The 26,681-nt window shown below is 42.2% G+C and overlaps 2 protein-coding genes across 2 annotated transcripts; both read right to left on the minus strand.

The window, feature by feature from the left end:
* Nucleotides 1-336: 336 nt before the first annotated feature.
* On the minus strand, nucleotides 337-8,199 carry LOC134047370 (5-hydroxytryptamine receptor 5B-like). Its single transcript, XM_062498470.1, has 2 exons — nucleotides 7,426-8,199; nucleotides 337-669 (listed from the first exon to the last, which is right to left on the minus strand). Exons 1-2 carry the CDS (start codon nucleotides 8,197-8,199, stop codon nucleotides 337-339), a joined length of 1,107 nt encoding a protein of 368 aa, XP_062354454.1.
* A 5,653-nt stretch (nucleotides 8,200-13,852) lies between these two features.
* On the minus strand, nucleotides 13,853-23,122 carry DDX18 (DEAD-box helicase 18). The gene is made up of 14 exons (XM_062498222.1): nucleotides 23,005-23,122; nucleotides 22,697-22,891; nucleotides 21,602-21,736; nucleotides 20,938-21,073; nucleotides 20,542-20,642; nucleotides 20,242-20,441; nucleotides 20,041-20,155; nucleotides 19,069-19,208; nucleotides 18,697-18,858; nucleotides 17,639-17,791; nucleotides 16,870-16,983; nucleotides 16,354-16,410; nucleotides 15,196-15,373; nucleotides 13,853-14,560 (listed from the first exon to the last, which is right to left on the minus strand). Exons 1-14 carry the CDS (start codon nucleotides 23,120-23,122, stop codon nucleotides 14,418-14,420), a joined length of 1,947 nt encoding a protein of 648 aa, XP_062354206.1. The 3' UTR covers nucleotides 13,853-14,417.
* Nucleotides 23,123-26,681: the final 3,559 nt, after the last annotated feature.

Raw genomic sequence — 26,681 nt, forward strand, 5'->3', positions numbered from 1 at the left:
TAATGAGGAGAGCTGCAGCAGGGCGTGGGGCTGGCTGGGCGGGATCAGCCGCGGGGCTGGACACACACAGCGCTTTGCTGCCAGACCTCAGCCTGGGATGGTTTGAAGAGCAGAGGGGAGGCATTCCCCGCTTCCACCTTCTTTGCCAAACACTGGCATAGCACATATGTATTTCTAAGGGGGAACTGTAAACTCTCAGTAGGTTTATATTCAGACATGTTCCATCTTCTTTTTCACTGCTCCTAAATCCCCTCAAGTAGCTCTTGTGCATGAAAACTGTACATACTCCTCAAGAAATCTGTTATGCAATAATCACTTTGTCCTCTGTTTCCCCTTTTATCTTTGCTTTACAAAAAGGTTCCTGAAGGCATTGTTGTAATTTTTGTTAAATGCTGTATAAATGAGAGGATTAAAGAAAGAATTTGAGTAGCCAAGCCAAAGAAAGATGCTTTTCCAGACGGGTGGGATGTTGCAGGAGCAGAGGGGACTTATTAATTCTGTGATGAAGAAAGGGATCCAGCACAGTACAAAAACTCCAATTAAGATGCCAACCATCAGAGCTGCCTTTTTCTCTTTCTGTTCTCTCCATGTTTCTCCATCTGTCTGGAAAGTGATAGCTGCACGACGAGCTGTAAACACCATCTGTGGTTCCTGCGAAGCTTCCTTCACCTCAAACAAAAGCAAACACAGTTTCTTACCAAGTCAGTTTGTTTGAGTGAAGTATTACTTTTAAATGACAGCACAACATCTGTGCACCTACCACAAAAGGCCTGAACTCCATGCCTTCCATGCTAAAAGAACGAAAATGCCCCAGGAGTGCCAAAGTTACCAGGCTTCTCAGTACGCTGGAAAAGCTGCCAAGTGTAACTGACAAAGAGAGCTAAATAAAGAGTACCTGGTGCCATGTGTGCTGTGGGACTCTTTTTCAGGTTATTTTATTGAAAGTTTTCATAGCTAGGGGTAAATCAGATTGTTAAGGCAGACTAACAAAGGCTTGTGCCTGCTGCCTATCCCTGCATTCATGCTGCTCTGTGGCCTTTAGACCCACTCTAGGTGAACTGCTTCAGCAGGGACCTTGGACGAGATGATCTCCAGAGGTCCCTTACAAGTCCAATCATTCTGTTATTCTGAACTTTGTCAAAAAATACTCCATTGCCAGAAAAACACCATTTCAATTGGCCTTCAGTTCAAACTCTGGCTTCAGAAGTTATACAAGAGAGAAAAAAACTTCAGCTACTCCAGGCTGTCGACAGTGCTTCTTGTCTTCTCACTGAGGACAAGACATTGATCTCTGCAGTGAGAACAGCACAGTGCTCTGGGGCAAACAGCTCCTGGGCAGAAGTTACTTCTGTGCTTTGAGTCTCACCAGATGAAGACACTCCCTAGTGATTTTAATCTGAAGACTGAAGTGTCTGTGATATTAAAGTTCTTCTAGGCGCTACGGTTATGAAGAAAGTGCAATAAAAGCAACAGTTTAAGGCTGTAAAATTTGCCTGAGTGAAAATTCACAGGCACTGCAAGACTGACAGCATTCCAGATACGGATCATTATTAAATTAGCTACATATTCCACATGCATGTGCTGCCTTTGTAATAGATGGAGGGCCTCTACTCAGTATGAGCACAGCAATTCAGACAATGAAGCACTGGCAGTGGCTGAACAATCACTCTTCACGATGGATATCCCTGTCTGCACCCTCAGACACAAGACAGGGCTGCACAATGTAAGAGCAGCAGATTATGGGAGCACGCAAATGAAGGAAAATGAAAATCACATCTGTTGTGACAATTAAAATGGGACACCCCTCATGTAGCAAGGATCACACCATTTGTCTGCAGAAGGACTTGCTCTGCACATCCTTAATCACACTCAGCAAAAAGGGATGAATGCATGACGTGAGGACAAATCTGTGACAAGCAACCCTGAAAGATTATGTCTTAGCCCTGAGGAATAGTTACGTAAGTGCCTCTTGGGAACAGCCATACAAAGGACATCCTCATGAGCATCAGGCACAGTTTGGTACTGTATTTAACCTTCAACTCTTGCTCAGAAAATGGAGCTTGCTGTGTGCCATCATCAAATCAGAGCCTTATCACTACCTCTGGCTGCAGAATTTACTACCAGTTACCCTTTAATCACCTAATTACATAATGTAAGAAAAAGTTATTTCATTTCCTTTGCTAGAAGATACCTCAGTCCTCAGATGTTTTCCACAATGAAGCCTGCATGTACAGCCTGGTCGAGCTCCTGCTGAAGTCCAGGGGAGTTTCTACAAACTTCACTGACTTACTCTTCACAAACTTACGTCAGGCCTCTGAATACAAAAGAGCAAGTGAAAATACATCATGGTACATTTTGTAAATTACTTGCTAGAACTAAATGCAGCTCTAAATGTACCAAACCTGCAGTTCCCAATGCCATTCCCAGAAGCTTTGCATGACTCCAGTTTCCAATATAAGTCACAACAGCTGACCTTTATCTGTGTGCCACACAGAACAAAGGACAAGTATAGAACATTTACATCTATGCTGGGCTTACTGATGAGCACTACCAAGCAGGCTGTGACAGCAGAAGAGTTGGTCACAGACTGTAAATTAGAGCAGTCCAAGGAGGTGCCTTGGCTTTTGTTGGAGCCATGTCTGCAGTGTTGCACACTGTTCTTACTCAGTGTCTAGCAGCACACTCTGCCTCGGGCACAGATTTCCTTCCATATGCCCAGGCACTGCTCCAGGAGACATGAGACAGGAACACTGGGGAAATAGCTGGGATGAAAGGACTGCTACTCTGAGGCCAGAATTTAGATCTGAGCTCATGAAATCCGCTATTTCCAGGACTACAGGCTGTGAGAAGTACAGAGATGACTGCTATTCTGTGAGAGTAATAAAGAGAGTAAATGAAGGAAATGGCTCAAGTACAAATCCTTCTACAGTCACAAAGGAGTTTGGTATTAGTTCCAGAATTTATTCTTCTGCACACTGATCAGCAATTACTGTTCAATGCCCCTTCCCTTGTTTGTCTGTTCCCAGTAAATTACTACTCCTAAATAGCTACATGCTTCCAAAGCTGTATGTTCCTAATTCCTGTGTTCTTAGAATGTCATAGAAAACATGCCACCAAGGAGCTTCTGACAAAATTCCTTGATTTAAAATGTTTCTTACAGCTTAATGATTGTTATTACTGGTCCTTTGTGGCAGGTGCTCTGTGTATGTTTGTCCTGCACCTGCAGGGTCTGCAATTACAAAACAACACTAAAGATTATAAACAAACAAACAAATCTGGCTTGGTACCACAAATTCAGAGCTTTGCCTATTGCAGTGTGGTTCAGCAAAGGTCATTATTGCCTCAGTGCAGCCCTGGCACAATTCTTGCTTTTTGAACAAGAACACAATAAACTAAATGCATAACAAAGGATCAAAACATAAATGTCTACACTTTCTTGGGTGCTCCACCAACAGGACAGTTTATCTGACAGGGAGAAGAACACCTGCTTTCTCTCACAGGATTTTCTTCTGCTGTAAGCAGGACTAACTCATTCTCTCAGGAAATCACTACCCACTCCCCATTGCTTCCGGGCCTCACTCTTTTCTGGACATTTTTGCAGCTCTTCTGGACAGCAGAACTTTGTTTCCTGACCCATCTCTTCTACTGGTACAGAGGCAGAATTAAGAAATAAAAGGCCCATGAGCCCTTCAGAAAAGGAGAAACTGCTTTTTCTCCCATATTGGACTGACTGGTTAAGTGAATTGGAGAAGCTGAATGGGCCAAGGTGCAGAACAACACAGCACCTCTGGAGCCTGATGTTATCCAAAGTGGGAAGGACTCTCACAAAAATCTAAAGTTTGGATCATGGCTTATGCTATTATACAAGTACTTTTATATAAGTACTTTGAGAGGGAGAAATTAAAAAAAAAACAAAAAAAAACCTCCACCAATCATCAACAGTACTTGATTTTTAACTTCTCATATGAAAATTTAAACCTGGTTTTGCAATAGCTACATGTAAGTAATTCAGATCCCATCATCCTTGGTTCTGCTGGGCTATCCCTATGCTACAAGGGATTTCATTGATTTAAAAGGGCACTATCCAGCAATATCTGCTGTTTTACAAGCAGTCTAATTTATTTCAATTGGACTGTTTAGGGAGAGAATTATTGCCTGCTGTCAACAAGGTGTGACAGAGCATAGCTCTCTGTCAGTGATGGTATGTCACTAGATTTTTTTAATGAGGGTCACCCATGTCAGTGTTGCCTGCAGAATTCACTTTTTAGGGCGTTTCATAATGGGCAAACATACAATTATAAAAGCACTGGCTTAATTTAGGATCCCAATTCAGCAATTATTTTATTTCAAAGGAAAGTAAAAACACAAGTTCTCATTAAAACCTGAAGCATTCTCAGATATCCATCTCCCTCACCCAATTTTTTTTCAAAGGTTTTGAAAAGTATTTTTCAAAAACCCAAGTAAAATTTTAACCAAAGAATGACTCAGAATAATTGTTTTGTACCTATTCTATTCTGCAGCTCTGCATGAGTGTAGGAACATCAGGTATGTATGCCAATTCTCAGTTTGAAAGAAATGCCCTTTCTCTGTGAAAAAAAACCCAAACCATTTTATATATATATATAATCTGGAAAGATTGGTGTCACCATTTTGGTGCCTGACAAACATCAAGGTACCACCCTCACTGTTCCATTTGGTGCACTGGTTTTTCCAGGGCATCCCAATTGGCATCTGAGTGCTATGAACTCAAACCTTTTCTGTCCTTAGACTTGCCAGAATTCACCAGCTGGTTGTACCTCAGGCCACGAACTGCAGCCCTGCTGTGCAGTTCCAATCCAACACTACCTGACAGCTCACTCCTGAGTGCAACACAGACATCTCTCCCAGCAGGGATCACTGCTGTTCTTGTTCACCTGCACACTGGGAAGCACTGCCAGCCTTTGGCATCGTCTGCCAAAAAAAATCCCACTAATATTCCTCAGATCAACTGGTGCAGGGCACCTGGAGTGAGAGCTGACAAAGGTGCAGAGGGGAATTCACATCCAGAGTCACAGTGACAGAAGAAAAACCTTGCCAGTGTGAGCATGACAGGTGAGCATTCTCTGAGAACAGAGATGGAAGAAAGTTGAGGGAGGAGAGATATCAAGGGAGAAAGAAAGGGAAAATAAGAATGATTCTATGGGCAAACTACAAGAAGCAGAACAGAATTTGCCCTATCAGAGAGGACAGAGCTGATGCTGACAGCCTGCTCACCCCTGCATGCAGAGAAGCAAACCTTGGCAACATGTTTGCATGTTTAAAAAAACAGCAGGGTTTTGCCAAAGAACAGTAGTGATGTGTGTGAAGATTCCCCTCCAGAATTCACTGGGAAACTGCTACTCTTCCTGTGGATGTGATGGATCCTACTACCACAAGCTTAAAAAGGATCAGGATAACACTTGGTGAGTAAATCTCAGTATTTTAATTTAGAAAGAAAACAAGAAATGCATCCTGAATGCCAGCTCACTTGATCCATGAGTTCATTTAAAGTACACATGTGCAGCATCAGCTCTTCCTTCAGGTGAGGATAAAGTTTGTATCTGAATCACAGAAGTCTTTTCATTTAAGTCAGCAAATGGAGCTGCTGGGACAATGGAGGAAGTTGCTACTACACACCAATTGCAGATTCAAGAATTCATTTTAGAAGGAGTTAGTATATCAATCACACCAATATGAGAAAGGAGACCTACTGGCTTGAGCATTTGCTGGGATTGCAATAACCCCTCCAAAATGGGTGTTTAGCTCACTCTGACAAACCCCTTTGTCAGTGCAGTGTAAACCAGCCCCCAGACTGGGTTGCATCAGCACAAAGCACTTACCTGTCAGCCATGCTGGGCCCATGCAGGGCTTTTGCAGACAGAACCATGACAATTTGCAGCCAGACTCTGTCTTGCTAAAATTGCCATGTGATGTGTCTCTCCACTGGCTTGAGCAGCAATGCCTCAGCTCATTCACTTCCCAGAATTTTAGATTCCAAACAACTAGTCCTGTATGGGTATGTGTTTATGTAAAAGATAGAACATGCAAACCACTACAAATAAACAGCTAGCTTTTGCACTTGAATAGATTATACATTAACTCCAAGCAATACTTCCATCCTACTTAAAAGAATTTGAAAGAAATTTGGTGCAAACTAGGGGCTCAAGATCATAGGGGAAAAAAATGCCACTAGAGGAGACATTCTCAACTTTTATAGCAAATTTTTTGCTTCTTTATAGAAGATACCTCCATAAATCAATATATATTAAAAGTATCCTCAAGACATTATGATCCAAATCTGTGATTCTAATCACAAATAACTGCCAGTGCTGTTACCTCTTGCAAGAATCTGGGGACACAACCTACAGACTCTTATTGTGACCATAATAATGAACTTCCTTGACTCCAAATCAAAGATAGAATTTTGCAGGGGAAGCAGAACAGAAATGTTCTCTGCAGGTATCTCTAACATCTACACAGCTCATCTTTGGCTATTGGGCTTAGGAAGTGTAACATGCAATCACAAAAACATGAAGAGTGGTAGGCATGAGAGCAAGAGTATGTGACAGAAAGCAGAGAAAGTTTACAGAGAGCCCAGCCAAGCACAGTGGAGGCATGGAATGGGAGAGAGCAGCATCATGCAGAGAGCCTGACTTATGGAGCACAAGGAATCAACCCCAACCCTTCTGAAAGAACACAGCTTCCCTGTCAGCAAGGTGTATCCCCAAAATGAACAAGACCTTCCAAATGGCTAGAGCACTGCAGGATTACAGACAATCTTGGGGATAAGGAGAACATGGTTTTGAAGCCAGCAGGTAATTTTAAACCAGAAACGATTGCTCATTGCTTCAACACCATGCAGTGAGCAGTATTCAGGGTAAAATAGCCCAAGCACATCCATCCATCCATCTATCTATTGTGTATAGTGTGCAATTTGCTTACCAAAATCTATTCAGACATACAAAGTCTGTGCTGGTAGATAAATATGCATTTTTCTCGGTACAGGACCTGGGGATCTGTTTGTCTTTTTTTACCATACCAACGCTGTAAAATAACATAAAGAGGAAAAAAAAAAAAAAAACCAACAAAAAACCCAAGGAACGGCAAATTCAGAAAAAAGATGCAATTTTCAAATGTCTCTCCCGAGTGGTAGTGAATGCACCTGTCTCCTACTCCTATAACACATAAGGAAAAAAATGAGAATAAAGATCTTCTCCAGGAGCTGCACTTTTTGACTGGCTAATTACTGCTCACGTCCAGTCTGTGACAAAGTTTAACTCACACGGGAGCTCCAGGGCACCTCGCACCTGAGGTGCGGTCTCACCATGGCAGGGGAAAGGGCCGGGAGCTGACGAGAAGCAGGACCTGGGGGAGCAGCAGGGGCTCCCTCCCCTTGCCCAGCCTTACCTGGGCAGCCTCGGGCAGAGGCACCACGGCGTTCCTCCTGCGGCCCCCCATGTGGAATTTGGACGCCTTGTAGATCTTCCAGTAGACGAAGAGCACCACGCAGAGGGGCAGGTAGAACGCCCCGCCCGTGGAGACGATGGTGTAGGACGGGTCCTGGCTGAGCTGGCAGCGCTCCTGCTCGGGGCTGTAGGTCTCCCCCCAGCCCAGGAGAGGGGCGAGGGAGATGGCGGCGGAGAGCAGCCAGGTGAGAGCGATCATGACGTTGGAGATTCGGCGGCGGGCGAGCATCGTGTACTGCAGCTGCCGGGTGACGGACCAGTAGCGGTCCAGGGCGATGGCCGTCACGTTCCAGATGCTGGCCGTGCAGCACAGCACGTCGAAGCACACCCACACGAGGCACAGCTCCCGGCCCAGCCGCCACCGCCGCCCGGCCGACAGCTCCTTCACCAGGCTCAGCGGCATCACCAGGGCCGCCACCAGCACGTCCGACACCGCCGTGGAGGCCACCAGGTTGTGGGGCACCCGGTGGAAGGCCTTCACTCGCAGGATGGTCGCCAGCACCAGCAGGTTCCAGAGGAAGGTGGCCACGGTCAGGAGCACCAGCAGGGTCAGGATGAGCATGGTGAAGATAGAGAAGGGCTCCCGGCCCCGCCACGCGCTGCCGCCCACCTCCGAGGAGGAGGCGTTGGTGTCCATGCTGCCGGACGAGGCGTTGGCACCCATGCTGGGCTGGCACTGGCCCCGTGGGGAGCAGGGGCCCAGGCTCTCCGCCATGCCCGGCACCGGGGCTCGACCCCTCACCGCTGCCACCTCCCAGGCCGCCGGCACCGTCCCCGGTCCCCCACACCGGGACGCGCCCCCCCCCCCCCTCAGTGGCCGCCCGCCAGCGCTGCCCGCGGCTCCCGCCAGCGCTGCCCGCGGCTCCGCACGCCCATCCCGGGCGGCTGGAGAAGGGACGACGGCGGGAGAAGGGAGGGAGACGCGGCAGGACCGCGGCGAAGCTCCGGCACGGGCGGGCGGCACCGGCGCTGCTGCCCCGCCCCAGCGGCCGCCTCGGGGCGGCGGGAGGCGCGGCCTCCCCGGCTGCGGCCCCGTGAGGGGAGCGACGGCCGCTGCTCGCGGGATGGCTGAACTGCCGGGGCTGGAAGGGGCCTCTGAAGAGACCATCCCGTCCCACCGCCCTGCCCAGGCAGGGTCACCTCGGGCAGATGTCACAGGAACGCGTCCAGGTGGGTTTGGAATGGCTCCGGAGAGGGAGACTCCACGCGCTCCCTGGGCAGCTTTTAGTGCCCGACCACGGTCAATGTAAAGTTCTTCCTCACGCTGAGGTTAAACTTGTATTTTAGTTTATGTCCCGTCGCTGGACACCACTGAAACGAGTCTGGCACCATCCTTTTGGCACCCACCTTTGAGATCTTAAAGTGCGTTAATGAGATCCCCTCTCAGTCTTCTCCAGATTGAACATGCCCGGTTCCCGCAGTCTCTCCTCCTAAGAGAGATGCTCCAGACCCCTCATCCCCTCTGTGGCCTCTGCTGGACCCTCTCCAGCAGCTCCTTGCCTTTCTTGTACGGAGGAGCCCAGGTTTGGACGCAGTGCTCAGATGTGGGACTGAGTAGACAGCAATAGTCCGTGTCCCCTCAGACCCAGGTGGTGACGAGACACTCCTCCCTTCTCCCCATGGGGACGCCTTCTCCTCACAGCCCCTTCCTGCCATGTTCCCTCACTGCCCCCACCAACCATTTCATTGCTTTTAAAATAAGCAATCAAATATGTGACCAAGGGCTTGGAGACAGACAATAGAATTAACAGTGAATACAAGGGAATGTCATCTTTCCATCCAGATGTTTCGTGCTTTGTGGAGCTTTTGAGAAGTCTGAGGGATGCAAAATACAAAAGGGTGGAAAATAGCAATCTCTTATAAATCTAAATACATCTTCCTTTGTATCTGTTCTCACTTTTCCCCATTGACCTGAAAATTGATGAGAAATGGACTTGTGGCAGAGGTGAGGAATTCCAAAATGTATTTCCTACTCCCCATAACTTTACCAAACATCACTTCAGGACTCTCTTTAACGGAATCTTTTCAGACTCATTCTTGTCATAATATTTCTTCTTGACAGTCTGAATGTTCTTAACTTGGCTTAACCCTCCCTGCATCCTTGTAATTCGTGTCCAAGCTCCCCTTAGCTCAGCTGTGCTCAGGAAGTATCTGTCCTCCCCAGGGAGCAGCTGCCCAGGACAGCTTGGCTACATCACCATTTCCAAGCACTTCCAAGGACAGCACACAAGCTTAGAAACAGCTCCAGAGTGATGATTCATCCAGATGTAACAGAATTCCAACCCATTCTGTGAAATGAAGCTGTATTTTTATAGCAAGTTTATAAAATTTAATGTTACGTTTTCCAGAAGATTGCTTTTATCTATTGGAGGCAGATTATTTTTAGACCATTATAAAGGGACTACACTGAGCTTGACTCTTTATTTTCCGTTTTTTGTTTTAGATTCAAAAGTGCTACAAAAGCATCAAGCAGATGCAGTTTTATTCCATCCTCTTTAACAGAAAATCAGCCTCCTTTCTAAAGCATTTTTTAAAAATGCAATTAATTTGAGAAATATACAGAAAATTTCAGCTCAAGACAAAAAGCAAGCCTTCCAAAGTCCTTTGACAGCTGGTTCCATACTTTTACAATTGAAAATGTGATGGAGAATCTAGATGTCACATAGATGCCAGCTGGTATTGATTTTATTAATAATAAAAACATTCACAGGTAACTGCAGAGGAGCCCAGAAAGCCCTGGGTGTCTCAACATCTTTAGCCAACAGCCAGGACAGAGAGGAGAGTTTGGAAGTTTTGCAACTGTTATATGATTTTGCAGAGCCTACAATTTTCCCCTTTTTTTCCTTTCTTTTCTTTAAATTCTGACCAGCTGGGAAAAAATAGATGGATATGATGGTTATGTTTTTCAGAGTTGCAGCTTACAAAAGTGTCTGAGAAAATGGACTGCTACTGAAGAGTATGCTAAGGTTTGGGGTTTTCTTGAAAAGTGAGTGCAGTTCTTAAGCTGGATGACAACGATATAGCAAAGTGAATGTGTTTCTAGACAGAATCCCCATATTCCATTTGTCTTCCCTTCTTCTAATGGCATCTTTCCTCTACCTCTCCTCACAACTGCATATCAAAAGTTTATTGTGGTGACTAAGAGGAGAAAAAAAAAAAAAAAGTAATCTCTTCCCCACGTGGCTGTGCAATAAAGTGATTTGACAGAAGCAACATCATGGTATTTATGACTTTGATGCAAGCCAGCAGATTTTTTAGCACTAAGAGCATTCCAGTTCAAGAGGCTGGATTCTTATTGTCAGGGCTCAACATCTTCTATAAATCTAAAAGCATCAGACAAACAAAAGTCTCAGAAAGTATTGCATTAATTCTCCTGTCAGCTAAAATCCCAATAAAAACAAGCTAATAGAGCAAAAGCCAGGAGCAGTGATAGACTTTATTCTGTATGGTTACCCCCTGGTTATAGCCTTCTTTCAGCACTAGTTTAATTTGAAAAAAAAACCCCAAACCCAACAACCAACCCACCTTTCAAGGGTTAATAACTGGCCCTTTTCTGGGCTCCGTAAAATCCCTTCTAAATTTTGAGCACTTGAAGTGACTGGACAATGATTTCCTAAGCAGGGCAGTGGTAGAACTAAAACCAAAAGTCACAGACCTCTGTAGTAGCACCATGTGTTCCTTCACAGCGGGATCTCTATTAAAATATTAGTTTTTTAAAATTACATAGCCCTTTTCACCCTTCCTGTGAGTTGCTTCCCCTGAGCCTCAAGTCACTGACTTGAAAGCGAATCACCAGAGCTTTGGTAGCTTACTTAAACTGAGTTTTCAAGTCATAAATCAAACAGAAAGGCTGATTACTGCCAAAATATAAACATACTTCTTATTTACAGCAGACCTCAGTAGATAATATCTTATCCATTTCTCAACTATTCTTGTTCTACAGTGTCAATCAAGGTGCCTTCTACCTGTGACATTCACCCTGAAAAATTTGATGGTAACACTTTCTGACCAGTGCTGTGCTTGTCTGTAACTTGGCAGCTTTATGGTACAAGAAACTCAGATCATGACAGGATTTTTCACAATTATGAGCAGTAACTCGGTGGCAGAGTGCTCCTTTATGGGCCTGTTCCAAGAACTGTCAAAAACATCTTCCAGTTCAAGCAGGACAGTTTTGATCACCCCCTTAAGTGGTTTAAAGAGTCCAATTTCTTTGTCAAGGTTCTCAGAGGAAGAAAGCAATTTCTCAAGGCACACAGTATTAGTCCCCAAGCTATTGGTCAATGTTATGAGACAAGCCTTGAGAGCAGCCTGATAGCTGAGGTCTATTAACTGCTCACAAGATTGATAACAGGGGAAGCTGCAAAGGAAACCTCAGATTTCCAGTTTGACAATCTCTTGCAATACCATGGTGGAATAGATGCTGCCCAATACACAGATATTTCATCAGAAACTATTTGTCATTTGTGATTTTATAAACAAAGCAAAAGGGAATTGCATCTGTACAAGACAGGAAGCTTTTAATTCCCACTTAGCTCATGAATTTCTCTTCAGCTTAATCAGGATGCTAGAGCTGACTTTGTAGCTACTACAGGTAGGGTGGAGTCATTACCCATCTGTGTTTAAGTAACAGTTTAAACTTGTTTTTTTCTTCAGTGTAAACCACTATTACTCTAGAGCAATATCATCCAGTCTTTCTTTGCATCTCCTCCAGAAGTTTGCTTCGAAGATTTTGTTGTATTAGAAAATTAGGAAAACACAACCCAAGTATCTCTGGGGGGAGTTGTGTAGGCTCTTTGTCAGTTTTCCATGTATCAGACTTTAGAAGTGGCAGGAAGTTTAATGCTCTTTTAAGCCCAACCAGTTGTGGCCTTGCGGACATGGTCAGACAGGTGGTCACTGACTCCATATCCCAACTCTTTTCCACACTGCTTCAGCCACTGCTTATGCCCACATAACCACATTCTGATCTTCACAGTGGTTTACTGCAGCTTTGCTTACATCTCTTTCCCCGTAATTAATTTTGCAGTTCATCTAATGAGTCCCTCAGCATTCCTTTTGCCTTAATGAAAGTTAATTCCCATACAGTAACTGCACAGCTGGCAGGTACAAACAGAAGCCTTAAACTCTATGATGATGTAGATGTCAGAGAGAACTCCTAAGATGTGCTGTTAATAAAGGCATGAAAATTACTTTGACATCTATTATTCATAAATTTTTGAGAAATCAAAGATGAGAACTCAATGAGACAGGCATCATACTTAGCACTGCTTACGCTCCAGAGGAGATTTTGGTGTTGCATTGCAAGCTTAGAAGCACAAGACATTCAAATTCTAGTAACAAAATTATTTTGATATTAAAATATCTCAACAGCTCATTTGAGTCTAAAGTCAGCCATTTCATAAGAGTGAAAACAGGACAATGCTCAGTTCTGAGTGGCAGATGCATTAGAAACAGAATGGTCCTATTATTTCACCCCATCTGATTTCCCCAAGAATGAAAAGAAAGTCCACTGATTTTTAAAAAATACTTCAATGCATGTATCAGTTTTAAATCTGACATGCTACCTCAGAAGACCTAAGAAATAACAGTCCAATTTATATTAGAATAACTGTTTATGCTTTTGTATTTATTACTGTTCCTAAGTTACATTTTAAATTTAAATTAGAAACTGTTTTACTGTAATCGCACAGGGCCCACATTTCTGGATTTTGTGGCATTTTAGTCTTTCCTTAACACAGGAACACACTTTAAATACTTCCCACCACCACTGCAGCCTTGTGAGAGTAGTTATCTACTGCTACAATGGCAGAGAGATGGAAATAATATATGTAATACAACTACTTTTACCCAATTTATGTATTCTTCTTGTACTGAAGCCTTTCCATTTTTTCCTGTCTGCAATGTGTATTCCACCCTCTTCCATTTCAGTTTTTTATATTCCTCTTTCAAAGTACCCTACTAGTATATTTATACCCCATTTCACTTTTTCACTTACTGAGTCTCTCCACCCCCCAGTTCTGTGGCAGTATCTTTGACTCTGCTCATCACTGATCTGATGTACTATCACTTGAAAGCAATTCACTTTTGTAATTTATGAGATACAACTGCAGAACTTCTCACTGCATCAAGGTTATGAAACATCTTAAAGAAAACACTACATAAATTAAAGCACTCGACCCAGGTAATCTGCTTTCCTTAATTCTTTGCAGAGTACACTAGACGTCACCAGATTAATAAATTCAGATTTAAACTGAACATGAAGGAAAACCAAATATTTCACTGTAGTGTCACCATTATATCCCATTAAATCAGCATTAATCACATCCCAGAATTCATGCAAGAGATTTGTTTTATTTTGGACACTGTACTTACTATACAGATACCATGTCTGAAATTACTCACAAGCTCATACAGCCTTACTTATTCATCCATGGTTCAGTTCTAAAGGAATCTTCTTATATCCTTCAGCATGTTTGATGGCCAAAGCAGAGTTCTGTAGCATTAAAATCCCTTGCAATAACTGATGTGAGCAAAACCTTTTAATCTCACAATGTCCTTATGTTGTCCACTCTAACAACTTTCAGAGGTATGCATAGAAAGAAGGGTAAATGTAAAGCAAATTCTTCTAGAAAACCTAAAAGTATTCTTCCTTTCTTTAATAAAAATCTCTGTAGTACTGACTTAAGGTAATTAAAATTATCTTCTTCCTTACAACCAGCATGGCAAAATCCACTGGCCATATTCTCCTTTAGCCTCAGTTCTGAAGAGTCTTCCTGAAGTGAAAAAAAAAAGCTGTTCCCAGAAAACAACAAAAAATAAATCCATTAAGAGACCTAAAAATGGGAAAGGAGCTGTTTAAACTGGAAGTAACTGCCAGATGGTTTTGATCAAGGTAGGCTACTCCAAGGCCCCAAGGCATTTTAATGACTGTAATTAACGACAAAACTGCCGATTGTCAGATTTTTTGCTGATGTGTTTGAAGATTTTTGCTTTGTGGACGTTCTTTGATTTCTGGTAGCCAAATCCCCCACCTCCACCTCTTTTCTGTAGTCTTCTGCCATGGTTGCTGTTCACATCTGAAATTTCACTGGTTAAGGAACTTAAACAGGAGTAATTTGAAATACTGCATTTTGGGTTTACTATAGGTTACTGATGTGAGAAAAAATAATTACACAAAAAGCTGAGCTGCCTAATTACAGAGAAACTCAGAACTTTGTGCCTGTGGTTCAAAATACTCCTCCAGCAGTCCAATTAAACTGTCCAATGTACTACTGCTTCAAATTCCATCCACTGTCAGGTTTGACAGTAATTAGACACAGTCTTCTAGTTCCTGCTCTTGCCCCTCTATGCCAATATTCCACGACTATGAAACTTAAAACAACTACATTTCAATGAAAATAATTTTGCGTGGAAGAGAACAATATTTTGGAACATTCCAGAATCTGCCCAACAGCAACTGAAGCCTATACAGCATGGACACCTGCTAAAAGATATGTTTGTAGGCATTTCTGCAGTTATCTTATTTGCAGTATTTACATTTTCTTTGATAAAGTACTGCTGCAGCATGATGCATTTTTATGATTATTAGCAGAAAAACCTCCAACCCCAACAACAAAACAGCAGAACTTGAGGTACCATATGAATTCAGCAAGTTGCACTGAACATTTATAATGCAGAAATTCAGCTTTGAAACACTGCAGTAAAAGGATACTAAGGTCAACAAACGGAGGAACTTTAAAACCAAATGAAAGGCTGACTTTGGGAAGATCCAAATTATTGACATCATAGATCTGCTTCAGAGAATGGGAGTCGTAAGCTCTGATGTAAGCTTTGTAAGCCTCCTGGGCTGACTTGTGGAGGAAGTAGTTCTTCTCTATCAGCTTTTCCAGCTGGTGGGAGGAAAAGAAAACCATAAGAGACATAAAAATTGTAGCTGTTAAAAGTCTATACATTATATTCAGACTTTTTTTACTGTGTGAGTGGCAATGACATTCACTCCTCACTTCAGCAGAACCCTGTGACATCAAAGTGCACATACAGGTGTAAAAATGCTTTTATAAACAAGTAGAGGGGAAAAAAAGCCTGAAGCTGAGTTACAGTACAAACAAAGCCTCAGCAATATGAAAATTTACAGAAATACTAATTAGGGTTGTCCCATGCAAGGTAATCAAGGACAATCACCTGCAGCCGCACCATGAACCCGTGTGTATGAGAACTGTCAGCCTGCCACCTGAACTGTGTGATTCCATGCAATTCTGTGCACAGCCTGATCTATTATGGTGCCAATGCATTGTGGAATCAGCAGTACTAATTCTAAACCAAAAATGCAGACACACCAGGGTAGACCAAGACATTTTATTTCATGTGGGCCGTGTTCCCAATACTCATTAGATCCCAGTGTTTTGTTTGATGTTTAATGTACATTAATTCAGCATTCTAAAAATAAGCTCCATTAGGCATCATTTCTTCCTGATTATGCTTAATTAGGAACCTCTCTCTGTAAGGACTGTCGTCACTGCTTCCTGTACTTGCTATTTTAAATTCAAGTTACTGTAAAGAAACCTTACAAAACTCTTATCAAAATATTACAGAAGTAATCAACCACAGAAATTCACATCTTCAGGATTATCTATGCTATTCCACTCAACTTTGTGTTCCTTGGCAATTTTTGTAGCACAGGACTACGAAAGTTTAGCTGATGCTGGGCTTTATTAACACCAACTAATTAAAAATACATATGAGCATATATACAGACATTCCTAAACAAGCAGACGTATTTTTGAGTTGCAGTCATTATAGACTGCAACATTCTCCATGCAAATTATAATAAAGATACTCAAAGCAGTTGAAATATAAAAACATGTCATACCTGAGACTGGATGTCTGAGATTTTTGACCAAGAAAATTCAAATTCACTTAGCGGTACCTTAAAAACAAAAGAAGAAATAAAACATAAAAATTATTTACACTGTGTAAATATAGAAAATATGTTTAAGACCAAGGACAAATAGAAAACAACCTGCTACATAACAGATTTTCTTTAATACCACAGCTGTATCTGTAAAGTGCCTTTACATCAATATGACAGTATTATTGCTTCCTTTAAGCCAGAGTAACAGAGACACTCAGTATGACACCATTTTTTACCACTTTTGCTTTAGAAGTTAAATCACTTTAGTTAAAAGTCACAAAACAAGTCCATAAGGAGAGCAACCAAGAAACAATGCCCAGTTCTATTAAAATTATTACCTTTTGAAGAAGACTGCGCTTGTTTTGGAATTAAACAAAATGAAACTGATCTTTGCAAAAAATAACCAAACCAGGTTTTGCCTTTAAAAACTGGATGTACAGTTAAAAAAAAAAAAAAAAGTAGACAGAAGTTTACCCTGGCTTGTTTCAGATAACGAAGGAAGCCCAGTTCTTCTGGCCGTAAAATGAGCAGAGCGTGTCCTCTACCGTTTATTCCTCTGGCAGTCCGACCAACACGATGGATATATTCCTTTTGGAAAGAATAACAAGCAACAAGGTCAGGCAGTCTTAACAACTAACAAAAAATACACCAAAGTTATCCTCAATATAATGTGATGCATCATTCACTGTTTGGTAAAACTTTCTTGGCACTGACACATAGATAAGAGAAAACAAGTGCTGAAGGTGCAAAGCAACAACAGGTTGAGACAGAACCTGACTAAAGCATTTTATCTTTTACTGGAGAAAAAATATCCTAGTCTGCAGTAACTGAAAATTAAACCTTGATTCTGGAAGCTTTTGAATTTCTCTTGTTTACAGCAGACTTTATAAAATTCAAGTTAAGAGTATTATCTTTAAACAAAAAGCAAATTTCAACTGGAAAAGCTCAGAGATGCATATGTAAACTCACAATCCTCTTTGAGAAGTGTTTAGTTGTTTAGCTGATTAATTTCACAGCATAAACAATATTTTAAAATGGAATTCTTAAGAAGACAACAAAGGTCTTGACTAGGAGCAGCATTTCCCAGGAGCTGGTGAAGAGCAGTGAAAGAAACGAGCAGCTGGATATGACCATGGCTGAATCCTGCCCTCTGTCAAGCAGCAGTTTCAGCTCTTCTCTGCAACTATGTTTACAGTCCGAGTATGATTTCTTGCTGTGACACTTGTTCACTTCCTTGACTTACCTTTGGATCGTCTGGAGGGTCATATTGGACAATCCAGTCAACCTCAGGAATGTCCAATCCTCTGGCAGCCACATCAGTGCACAGCAGTATTCCAGACTCTGCATTACAGAACTGGAAAAATGTTGTAGTACGTTTGGTCTGTTTCTGCTTGCCCTGAAAGGAAACAAACACACTGGGGATAAAATAACAACTAAAAAAATAATTTGAGACATCTTTCCAAATAGTGGTCCTGTACAGACCAAGCAGGACCACTCTGCAGTGAGGAAACAAAGAAAAAAATAAACGGCACAGAGTTACAAGAAGTGGCATCCCTCAGAGGTTACAATGTATCTATCACCCAAAACATTAAAAATTACATAAACATTATTCTCCTGAGTACAACATGCATGTTTTAACTTCAGCAAAAGCACATTTGCAAGTCTAGCAGTACATTAGAGAGATTACAGGTTAAAAAAAACAAATAACCAAACAAAACTGTTGTCACAGTTCTGTTGAAGATTTGCAAGACATTTTTCCCCAAAACAAAATAAAAATGGACATTGCTGTATAGTTGTAACTGTTTAATAGACTCTCAGTCAATTCTTTGTTCTAAACTGTGCCTTTTGTTGTTTTTGACAAAATATTTAAAATACTCAAACCAAATGGTATGAATTGGCATAGTAAATCCAAACATCACCCTGGCCTTAGGAAAAGCATCAACACTTCAGGCATCAGACTTTGGATTTCTCTGGCAAGAAATTCACTCCACATATTGAATTTTAGTGCTTGTGAAAGGTAACTTATTAGAAGAAAACAGAAATGTTGCTACACAGTGTAAAATAGTATCAGTGTTCAGCACTGGTTCAAAAAAATAGCAAATCTAATTACTGAAGTGTTATTACATAATCTTTGCTTTATCTTCTTCCTCTACAGACTGATCAAGACCATCATCAGTTTTGTGAGCAGGATGCCTGTTTATTAGAATCTGGACTGAAACAAACCAGGCAAATGTAAAGCCTGTAACAGCTTACAGGTGTTATCAGAATAATTCAAAATAAATCAATGAATCAGATACTTACATGAATGGCCAAAACAGGCAGATCAATGTAGTTGAGTAATTCATAGTGGTACTTCACTGACATACATGAAGAAAAAAATACCATCAGTTTCTTCTTCCGGTTCTTCTTGAGGAATGTGAAGAGCAAAAGAAATCTTTTTTCAGATGGACACACCACATAACCCTGCAAAAGTTTTAAACATTGTTAAATAAAAGTAGTAAAGAACAAACTTGTGTTTTAGTAACACAGTTACATGGGCTACGTTGTGAAAAAAACAAAACAAAAACTCACCAAACAGTTAAAAAGTGAAATAAATCTGAAGCATCCCAAGTGAAAAAACACAGGGTTTGGTGGGCTCAGAGATCTCAACCCTGCCACTGATGTTTGTCTTACCTGTTCCAGACCATCTACTGTTGCTGTCTCCTTGTTATCATCAACCCCAACATAGAGTGGCTCTTTCTTCAGAGAGATCTTTGCCAGATCTTCGACCTTTCTGGTTTGTGTGGCAGAGAAAAGCATCGTCTGTCTGCGCTCTGGGAAGTGTTTGAAAGATAGCCTCACTTTTTAAAGAATTCAAATAGCAACTCCGTAAAATCTCTGACTGCAAACTTCTCTGGGCAAATCTTCCAATTAAATTCTAATTCAAACATACTGTGCTGGCAAACAAAGAGGTGTAGCTGTATTATGGGGTGTACACCATGTTTATTTCAGCTGTCCCCACCCCCAAAATCCTAACCACTATGAAAACAGTGTTCTTTCTCTGTAAAAATGTTAATGATAATTTGCAATCCAATTTAGACACAAAACAACAACTTAAACAGAGCCCAATCTTCTAATTCTAAATTCATTTCCATGAATACTACAATATATTTGTTAAAAAAAATTTCAAATGCTATTTAATACATCAACTACAATGAACAGTTAAATGAAAAATCGGGAAATGAAAAATCTAAGGTAAATACTTAAACTTCTTCACGACACTGGTCTTGGAGGTATCAAAAAAGACTGAACTTCAAGTCAGAAGACCTTTTTCCTTGCATTTAAACCTTATTAGGAAATAATTAGTGGGAGGAAATAAACAGGCAGAGGAATATGAATGAGGAAATGGAGAGATGTTAAACTAAAAGGATTTTATAAGAACAGAATTATATCTCTGAAGAGCATTTGAAAACTGTTCTTCAGATAAGATGTTGAACAAGTAATATATACTGGCTAGCAGAAAAAAAAGGACAGAGTAAGAAAACCACTATGAAATTCATTTACAGAACTATAAAAATTAATGACTTCTCTTATAATAATTGAGTCAAAAAAAGACAATGTTAGTCAAGTGATTTCCAGGAAAGAGATTTTTTTTTTTTTTCTTACTTGGTAGAAGTTTTATGATCTGTTTCATTTCTTCTTCAAATCCAACCTCCAAGATTCGATCTGCCTCATCAATTACCAAACACTGCAAGTTCTTGTACATGAAACCTGGAGTGTTCTAGAAGATTAACAAGCTCACAGTCAGACAAGGAAAGCAGTTTATTATGTTTTAATGACCAGATTAGAAATCAATACTGTACCTACCTGCATATGATCCAGCAGTCTTCCTGGTGTTGCTACAATGATGTTGATTCCATTTCCAAGCTTCTGTGCTTCTGCTGATCTGTTACTGCCCCCCATTATCAGACCATAGGTGTGAACATGATGATTCATAAGTTCTTTAAGAACTCCGTAGGTTTGCATAGCCAGCTCTCGAGTAGGAGAAAGAATAATAACACCTGTTCCTAAAAAATACATCAATCAGACAAGAGTCAGTGATAACTCATCCAACCCCTTGAATGGCTGCTTTACAGAAAAATTCAGCTGTGAAATGAAGAGCCTTACCATTCCTAGGCATGAATTTCAGCTTGTAGATGAGCTCTACTGCAGGAATGAGAAATGCAAGTGTTTTTCCACTGCCTGTTTTTGCAGCTGCTAAAATATCCCTGTAAGCAGGAATGTTAGAAAAAGAAGTATTTAGTTGACCATACCAAGAACACTCTCACTCTGATCCATGCTGACAATGTAAAAACCTAACATGGCTTACAGAAGACCAGAGGAGTTGGTACTAGGAGCTTGCTGGCAGAGGGAGGTCACAGCAATCGGTCAGTGAAAGGCTGGAGGTCTTTTCCAACCTTAATGATTCCATTATTTGATTTTATGATTCATGTATGTAGCTTATCAGCAAAATTTATAAAACATCTGGGGTCATTAGAGTGACTAAAAAGCCCTATTTCTTACCTGCCTTCCAGAAGAGGCTTAATACTTTTATGTTGAATTTCGGTCATGTGTGTAAACCCCATGTCGTTTATGCCTTTCAATGTATTCTCACTGACAGAACCAGCCAGGGAAGCAAAGGAATTATCTTCAAAAGCACCTGAAATGAGGGGCAAAATTAAAAATATTTAAACTTATTTCTTCAATTTCCTCTGCCATCTGAGATTAACCAGTTCAAATTGACCTATACGAAAAAATCAAAGGATTTCTTTTTATTGCATTCTTCCACAAAATCCAAAGACACCGGCAAAATACTCTGTATTAATGAGTTCATGAGAAAACTACACAGAGTTAATAAGAATAAAGATTAATGCACTGCTTCTTTTGTCAGATTTATTAGTTTACATCTCCAGCTTGCTCTTCATGGGCTTCTTCATTTACAGATAAGCATGTGTGTACACAGATTTAAAAAAACACTTTCACAATTAATTGTAGGACCAACGGGTGTGCGTATATAATGGAAATTTCCAAGAACAGGAGCTGGGTGAGAGCTGTACAGCTGCCAGTGTCACATCATGTATTCAAACACCTGACTCACAAGGATCACTTGAAAACTGCCACTTGCCCTGGAAGGAAAGTGTTACACCTTGGGATTTTGCCTGTGCATGAAAAAGAGAACACAAGATACCTGTTACACCGAGTGGCAAACTGGGCACTTCATCCTCCTCCTCTTCCTCTTCTTTCTCTCCAGAGTCCTGCTTATCTCCATCTTCTACTTCTGCACAATCATCTTCTTCAGTTTTGGCTTTTTTGTTTTCTGTATCTGGAGTGTTATTTTACAGAAGACAAGTCAGTTAGAAGTACAAAGGTCATGGTTATCATGAAAAGTTGTTTCACTGACTGAATTTCCTTTAGTCTGTAAACCATGTACAAAGATCACAATTTCCCATGGGGTGGAAGGGGCTGGAGAAGAGATAAGGTTTCTGTGGAATCTTCTGAGGCACAGAGGAAAAAATCCCCAAGATCCTTCCACACAGCTGACTTTGCATAGTGAAACAATGTAGCTTGATGTATATCATATGACATCTTGTATGGAAGCAAGATAAACTGTCCTTAAACCAGTTACAAAATTCTTTCCTAGCTGCAATGCCCACAGAAAATTTCCCACACCGTTTGTGCTCAGGATATGTGAAAAGTTGCATTTTAAGTACCTGAATGTTCAGATATAAAAACACCTCTTCATTGGCATAACCACGATGCATGTCCCAAAACTCAAATACACTTTCATCATGTATGTCTATATATGTATCTATAAATCTATACATATAAAAACACGGGCAAACCTAGCAATATTTGTATAGTGCTTTTTCAGGGTTTTTTCAGTAGTTTTCCAGTATACTTCAGTTTCATAATATATAAAGGTTATATAAAGGCTGGGCATATTGCTAAAAAGCTGTATTGGCTACACAGCCAAGTACAGAGAACCCTGAAATACAGGGCACGTATTTAAATAATAATAAAGCAAAGCATCCAACCAACGTTACAAAGCAGAACCCTACAGAACAAAGAAATTGACTGCTAGTATGAATTACGAATTCAAATATCGCAGCTAGAATGAAACGGGTAAAACCTTAGAACCTCAGGTACTTTAAAACGCACATCTGACCGGCACATGGCATTTCAAACTCTTCCCGACGCGGCGGGAACCCTAAAGAGGCGCTTGTGGAGCCTCCAAGACTAACTCAGCCCTGGGAGACAGGCTGTCTTTGCTAAAAACACGCACCACCTCCTCCATTTGCTACAGCTTTTCTCTTTTTCTTCTTCTTTTTCTTCTTTTCCCCGCTGCGGGGTCCGTCTGCGTCCGCAGGCTCCGCGCCCTCCTCGGCCGCTGCACCCACCTCTGGCACCGCCGCCTCCTCCACCTCCACCTCCACCTCCTCCGGGGATCCCTGAGAAGCCGCCTCGCTCGGCGAGGGCACTGCACGGCGGAGACAGAGACAGAAAGTGGAGAGAGGGGAGAGAACACAAAGTTAGTCACGGCTCCGCCGGCGCTCAGCCGGGGAGAGGCTCCGCGGCACCGCCCGCCCGTACCTGCCCCCTGGGCCGCCCGCAGCTTCAGGTTGCGCTGCCGCAGCTTCAGGTTGCGCTTGTGGATCTTCCTGCGGAGCAGCCGCATGGGCAGATTGCTGGCGGCAGCCGGCACCGACATCGCGGCAGCGGGAACGCCGCGCTCCCGGCACACGTGGGGAGGCCGCGTCTGGACCCGCCGGAACCGCCGCCCGCCCCGCGGGGCCTCACGGGCACCGGGCAGCGCCCTCTGGGGGACCGGCGGAGGCAGCGCCGCGCGGGGCCCGATCTCCGCCCCGCTCCCGGCCCCGCTCCCGGCCCCGATCCCGGCCCCGATCCCGGCCCGTCTCCCGGGCCCGCACCCTCAGCCGCCTCAGCGGAACACGGCCCGCCCGGGTTTCCCTGAGCAGGGGGCTCGCCGTGTCCCGCACAGACCCCTCAGCTCACAACACCCGCCTGCCCGGTGGTGCTGCCTCCACCCATGGTTGGAAGCGTTCAACGGGAGAAAGTGGCAGAATTAAATCAGGTTGGAAAAGATCTCTGAGATCACCGAGTCAAACCTACGACCAAAATCACCATGTCGACTACACCGTGGCACCGTGGAGTGGCACCGTGGCACCGTGGAGTGCCATGTCCAGGCTTTCCTTAAACACCTCCAGGGATGGTGACTCTACCACCTTCCGGGGCAGTTCATTCCAATGTTTAATCACAATTTGTGAAGAAATTCCTCCTAATATCCAACCTAAACCTCCCCCCGGGGCAGTTTGAGGCCGCGCGCTCTTGTCCTGTCACTGTATTCTGGGAGCAGAGCCCGACCCCCCGACTGCCCCTTCCAGTCACGGAGCTGTGGAGGGCACAAGGGTCCCTGAACCTCCTTTTTTTCCAGGCTGAACACCCCCAGCTCCCTCAGCGCTGCTCATCAGACTGGCGCTCCAGCCCCTTCCCCAGCCTCACTGCCTTACTGCACCCACTCCTGCCCCTCGGTGTCCTGGACCCCCTCGGGTCCCAGAACTGGACGCAGCACTCGAGGTGTGGCATCACCGGGGCCGAATACGGGGGAAGAGCGGCTTCTCAGGACGCGCGGCTCCCACCGGCTGTTCCCGACAGCAGAGGGCACAGGCAGCACAGCGATGTGCCGCAGCTCTGCCATCTGAAACCAGAAACCAGCGCCTCCTGCCAGACCCGAGACTACAAACCGAGTAAGGTTCAGCCCTTGATACCTTCCTGTAACACAGAATAAACTGCGGAACTAATTCTATATTAAGTAACGAAAGTAATTTTTCACCATCCGTAATTACTGTCTTGCACGAGTCGTTTGGATCACCAGGATGAGAATTAAATTTGTCTTGCCAGAGCTTCAGACTGTGAACCATGCCATCCTGTCCGGACTTTCACAGACTGGATAACGGGTCTGGCCACTGCTTTAATAAACTGAACGGATTATTGCTATTTCCATCAGCTGCATTTGAAACTAAAGTGATCCATCCTCAGCAAGAAAAGCTTTTGGTACAGACTCCAAAGGAACTCAGTTTTACCTGCTTAATTTAAAGAAGGTGAAAGTTCCTTACTGCATCTCAGTGTAATTTAAATTCTGTGCATATTTTCTCCCCGGCTACCTTATACTGCATTTGAAGAATGCATTTTTAAGTAGACATGGGTTTGCTCTTCCAGTCTGTACTGATTTGTATGGATGTGACGAGGTTTACTCTTTGGATCCAGATTTAACTCAGGCAGTGCATCTTTCTGGAATATTGTCCTTGTGCAGATAAAATGTGTAAAGATCTGGACAGCAGGGAGCTGACATTAAACACTGAGGGAGGACAAAGTTGTGTCCTTTGGGCATGGCATGGTCTTCATGTTTCCATCTTAACCAGAAGTTCCAGTAACATCACTATTTTTGCTTTCACCCATGTCATCACACCCCGAGCTCTGCCAAGATTTAGGACCTGGAAGGTATAGTCAGGTAAAAAGCCTTTATAAAAGAACTCACCAGGGTATCCATGCTGGGTTCTGGCTGACTTGGCAAGTCTTTGTGAAATCGTGTTAGTGTGGCACAAGGCCCGCATTGATAAACTGTCCTGAAAAGTTATGTCAGATCCCACTGACCTGCTGTGTCTGTTGGCTACAATCAGCATGGCACACAAAGATCTTTTGCCTTTATATATAAAAAATGGTCTTGCATCTGTGTACACAGATGTCAGAGCATTCTGTATAAGAAGTCAGAAATTAAAGATTTTTTTTTTCAGGTGGCAAATTACCATAAACTCCAAAATTGCTTTCTCTCAATATCTTGTAGAGCATGTTACTTAGAGTTAAGAAACAATTGTGCTTCTCTGGAAATTTCAAAATATATTTCTGAGCTTCCTTCTTTTAGCATTTGTTTGTATTTCTTCAAGCTGTTACTGTGGAAAGCCACACACACACAAAAAAAAAAAGACACAGAAGATAATAATGATAATATTATTGTGGCAGGTCTAGACAGTAATTTAAACCACTAACTCCTGCTAATAGCTTTTTTCTGAATTTTGGCATTTCTTAGATAACATATGAATCCCCTCTAGTACAAGTGTCATTTCTGTCCAATACATTCATTCCTAATTGCTTGAGTTATCAGGCCGTCATTACTAACAATAGGATTTTCTCAAATGGTTATTGAGTGGTTGTCAAAATGTCTCAAATTTTCTGCACATGATCTTGCAGGAAGGTTTGTAAGGAAATATGTTTTGTGTGAGTGAAATCTTTATAGAGCTGAATAAGTCCATATGAGATGCTCTGAATTTATTTCTGAAGATGAATGTTTCTAATGGGCTGCCAGTGTCAGTATTTTATCTCCCAGAGCTGATTCATCCTTAAAGCCAAATTCAGAATATTTGCCTATTTACCATGAACTAACTCGTGTTGATTAAAATGTAACACAGAAGTAGTCATTGATTTCAGTTGTATCATTTCAAGCAGGAGGTGGTAACTTATACAAAAGGTACCAAAATCCCAACTAGAAAAGATAGGTAAGCAAAAAGCATGTAGTAACTTCTTAATATAATATTTTGGGTACAGAGCTGAATTAAAGAAGACAAGTTATATTTTCAGAAATCAGAATTTCTGAAAAAATGCTTTTTTGATGTCTTAGGTTGGACATGAAAATCAACACTGATGTAATTTGCAAACATCTGCACCATCCATCTAAAAGTTCTGAACTAGAAAACTAAAGCTTTTATTGCTTGCAGCCACTAACTGGAAAACTGTTCAGAGCTGTCTTTTAATTTTTAGCAGATTATTATTTTCCATGTTAGAGCAAATTTATCTGTTAGACAGTAATACAAAGGGATTTGGTTTAAAATCAGGGTTTTTTTAAAAAAAAATGTTTCTACCTTACCAATCTGGGTACATATGCAAATGATGGATACAAAGGTATCTGGAGAAATAATCAATTTTCTAATTTAGTAGAGATATATAATTCTGAAATGTGGATTTCAGCAGGGAAAAGTTACCCAAACCTGAACTAATAGTAGTGGCATAGATACAGATATATTCAGATAAATCACATAGATAACAGATGACTTGGTTTATAGAACATGTCAATGTTAATGTGAGGTAGAAATTGCTGGTACAAATCATGTGTTTGTAGGGTATCACTGAACCTGTGAGGGAATTCAAAGTGTGGCTTACAAGGAGAGTAAGGTATCCATGTTTGGAAAAAGCAA

This window comes from Cinclus cinclus, chromosome 9 (genome assembly GCF_963662255.1).
Source record: "Cinclus cinclus chromosome 9, bCinCin1.1, whole genome shotgun sequence".
NCBI lineage: Eukaryota > Metazoa > Chordata > Aves > Passeriformes > Cinclidae > Cinclus > Cinclus cinclus.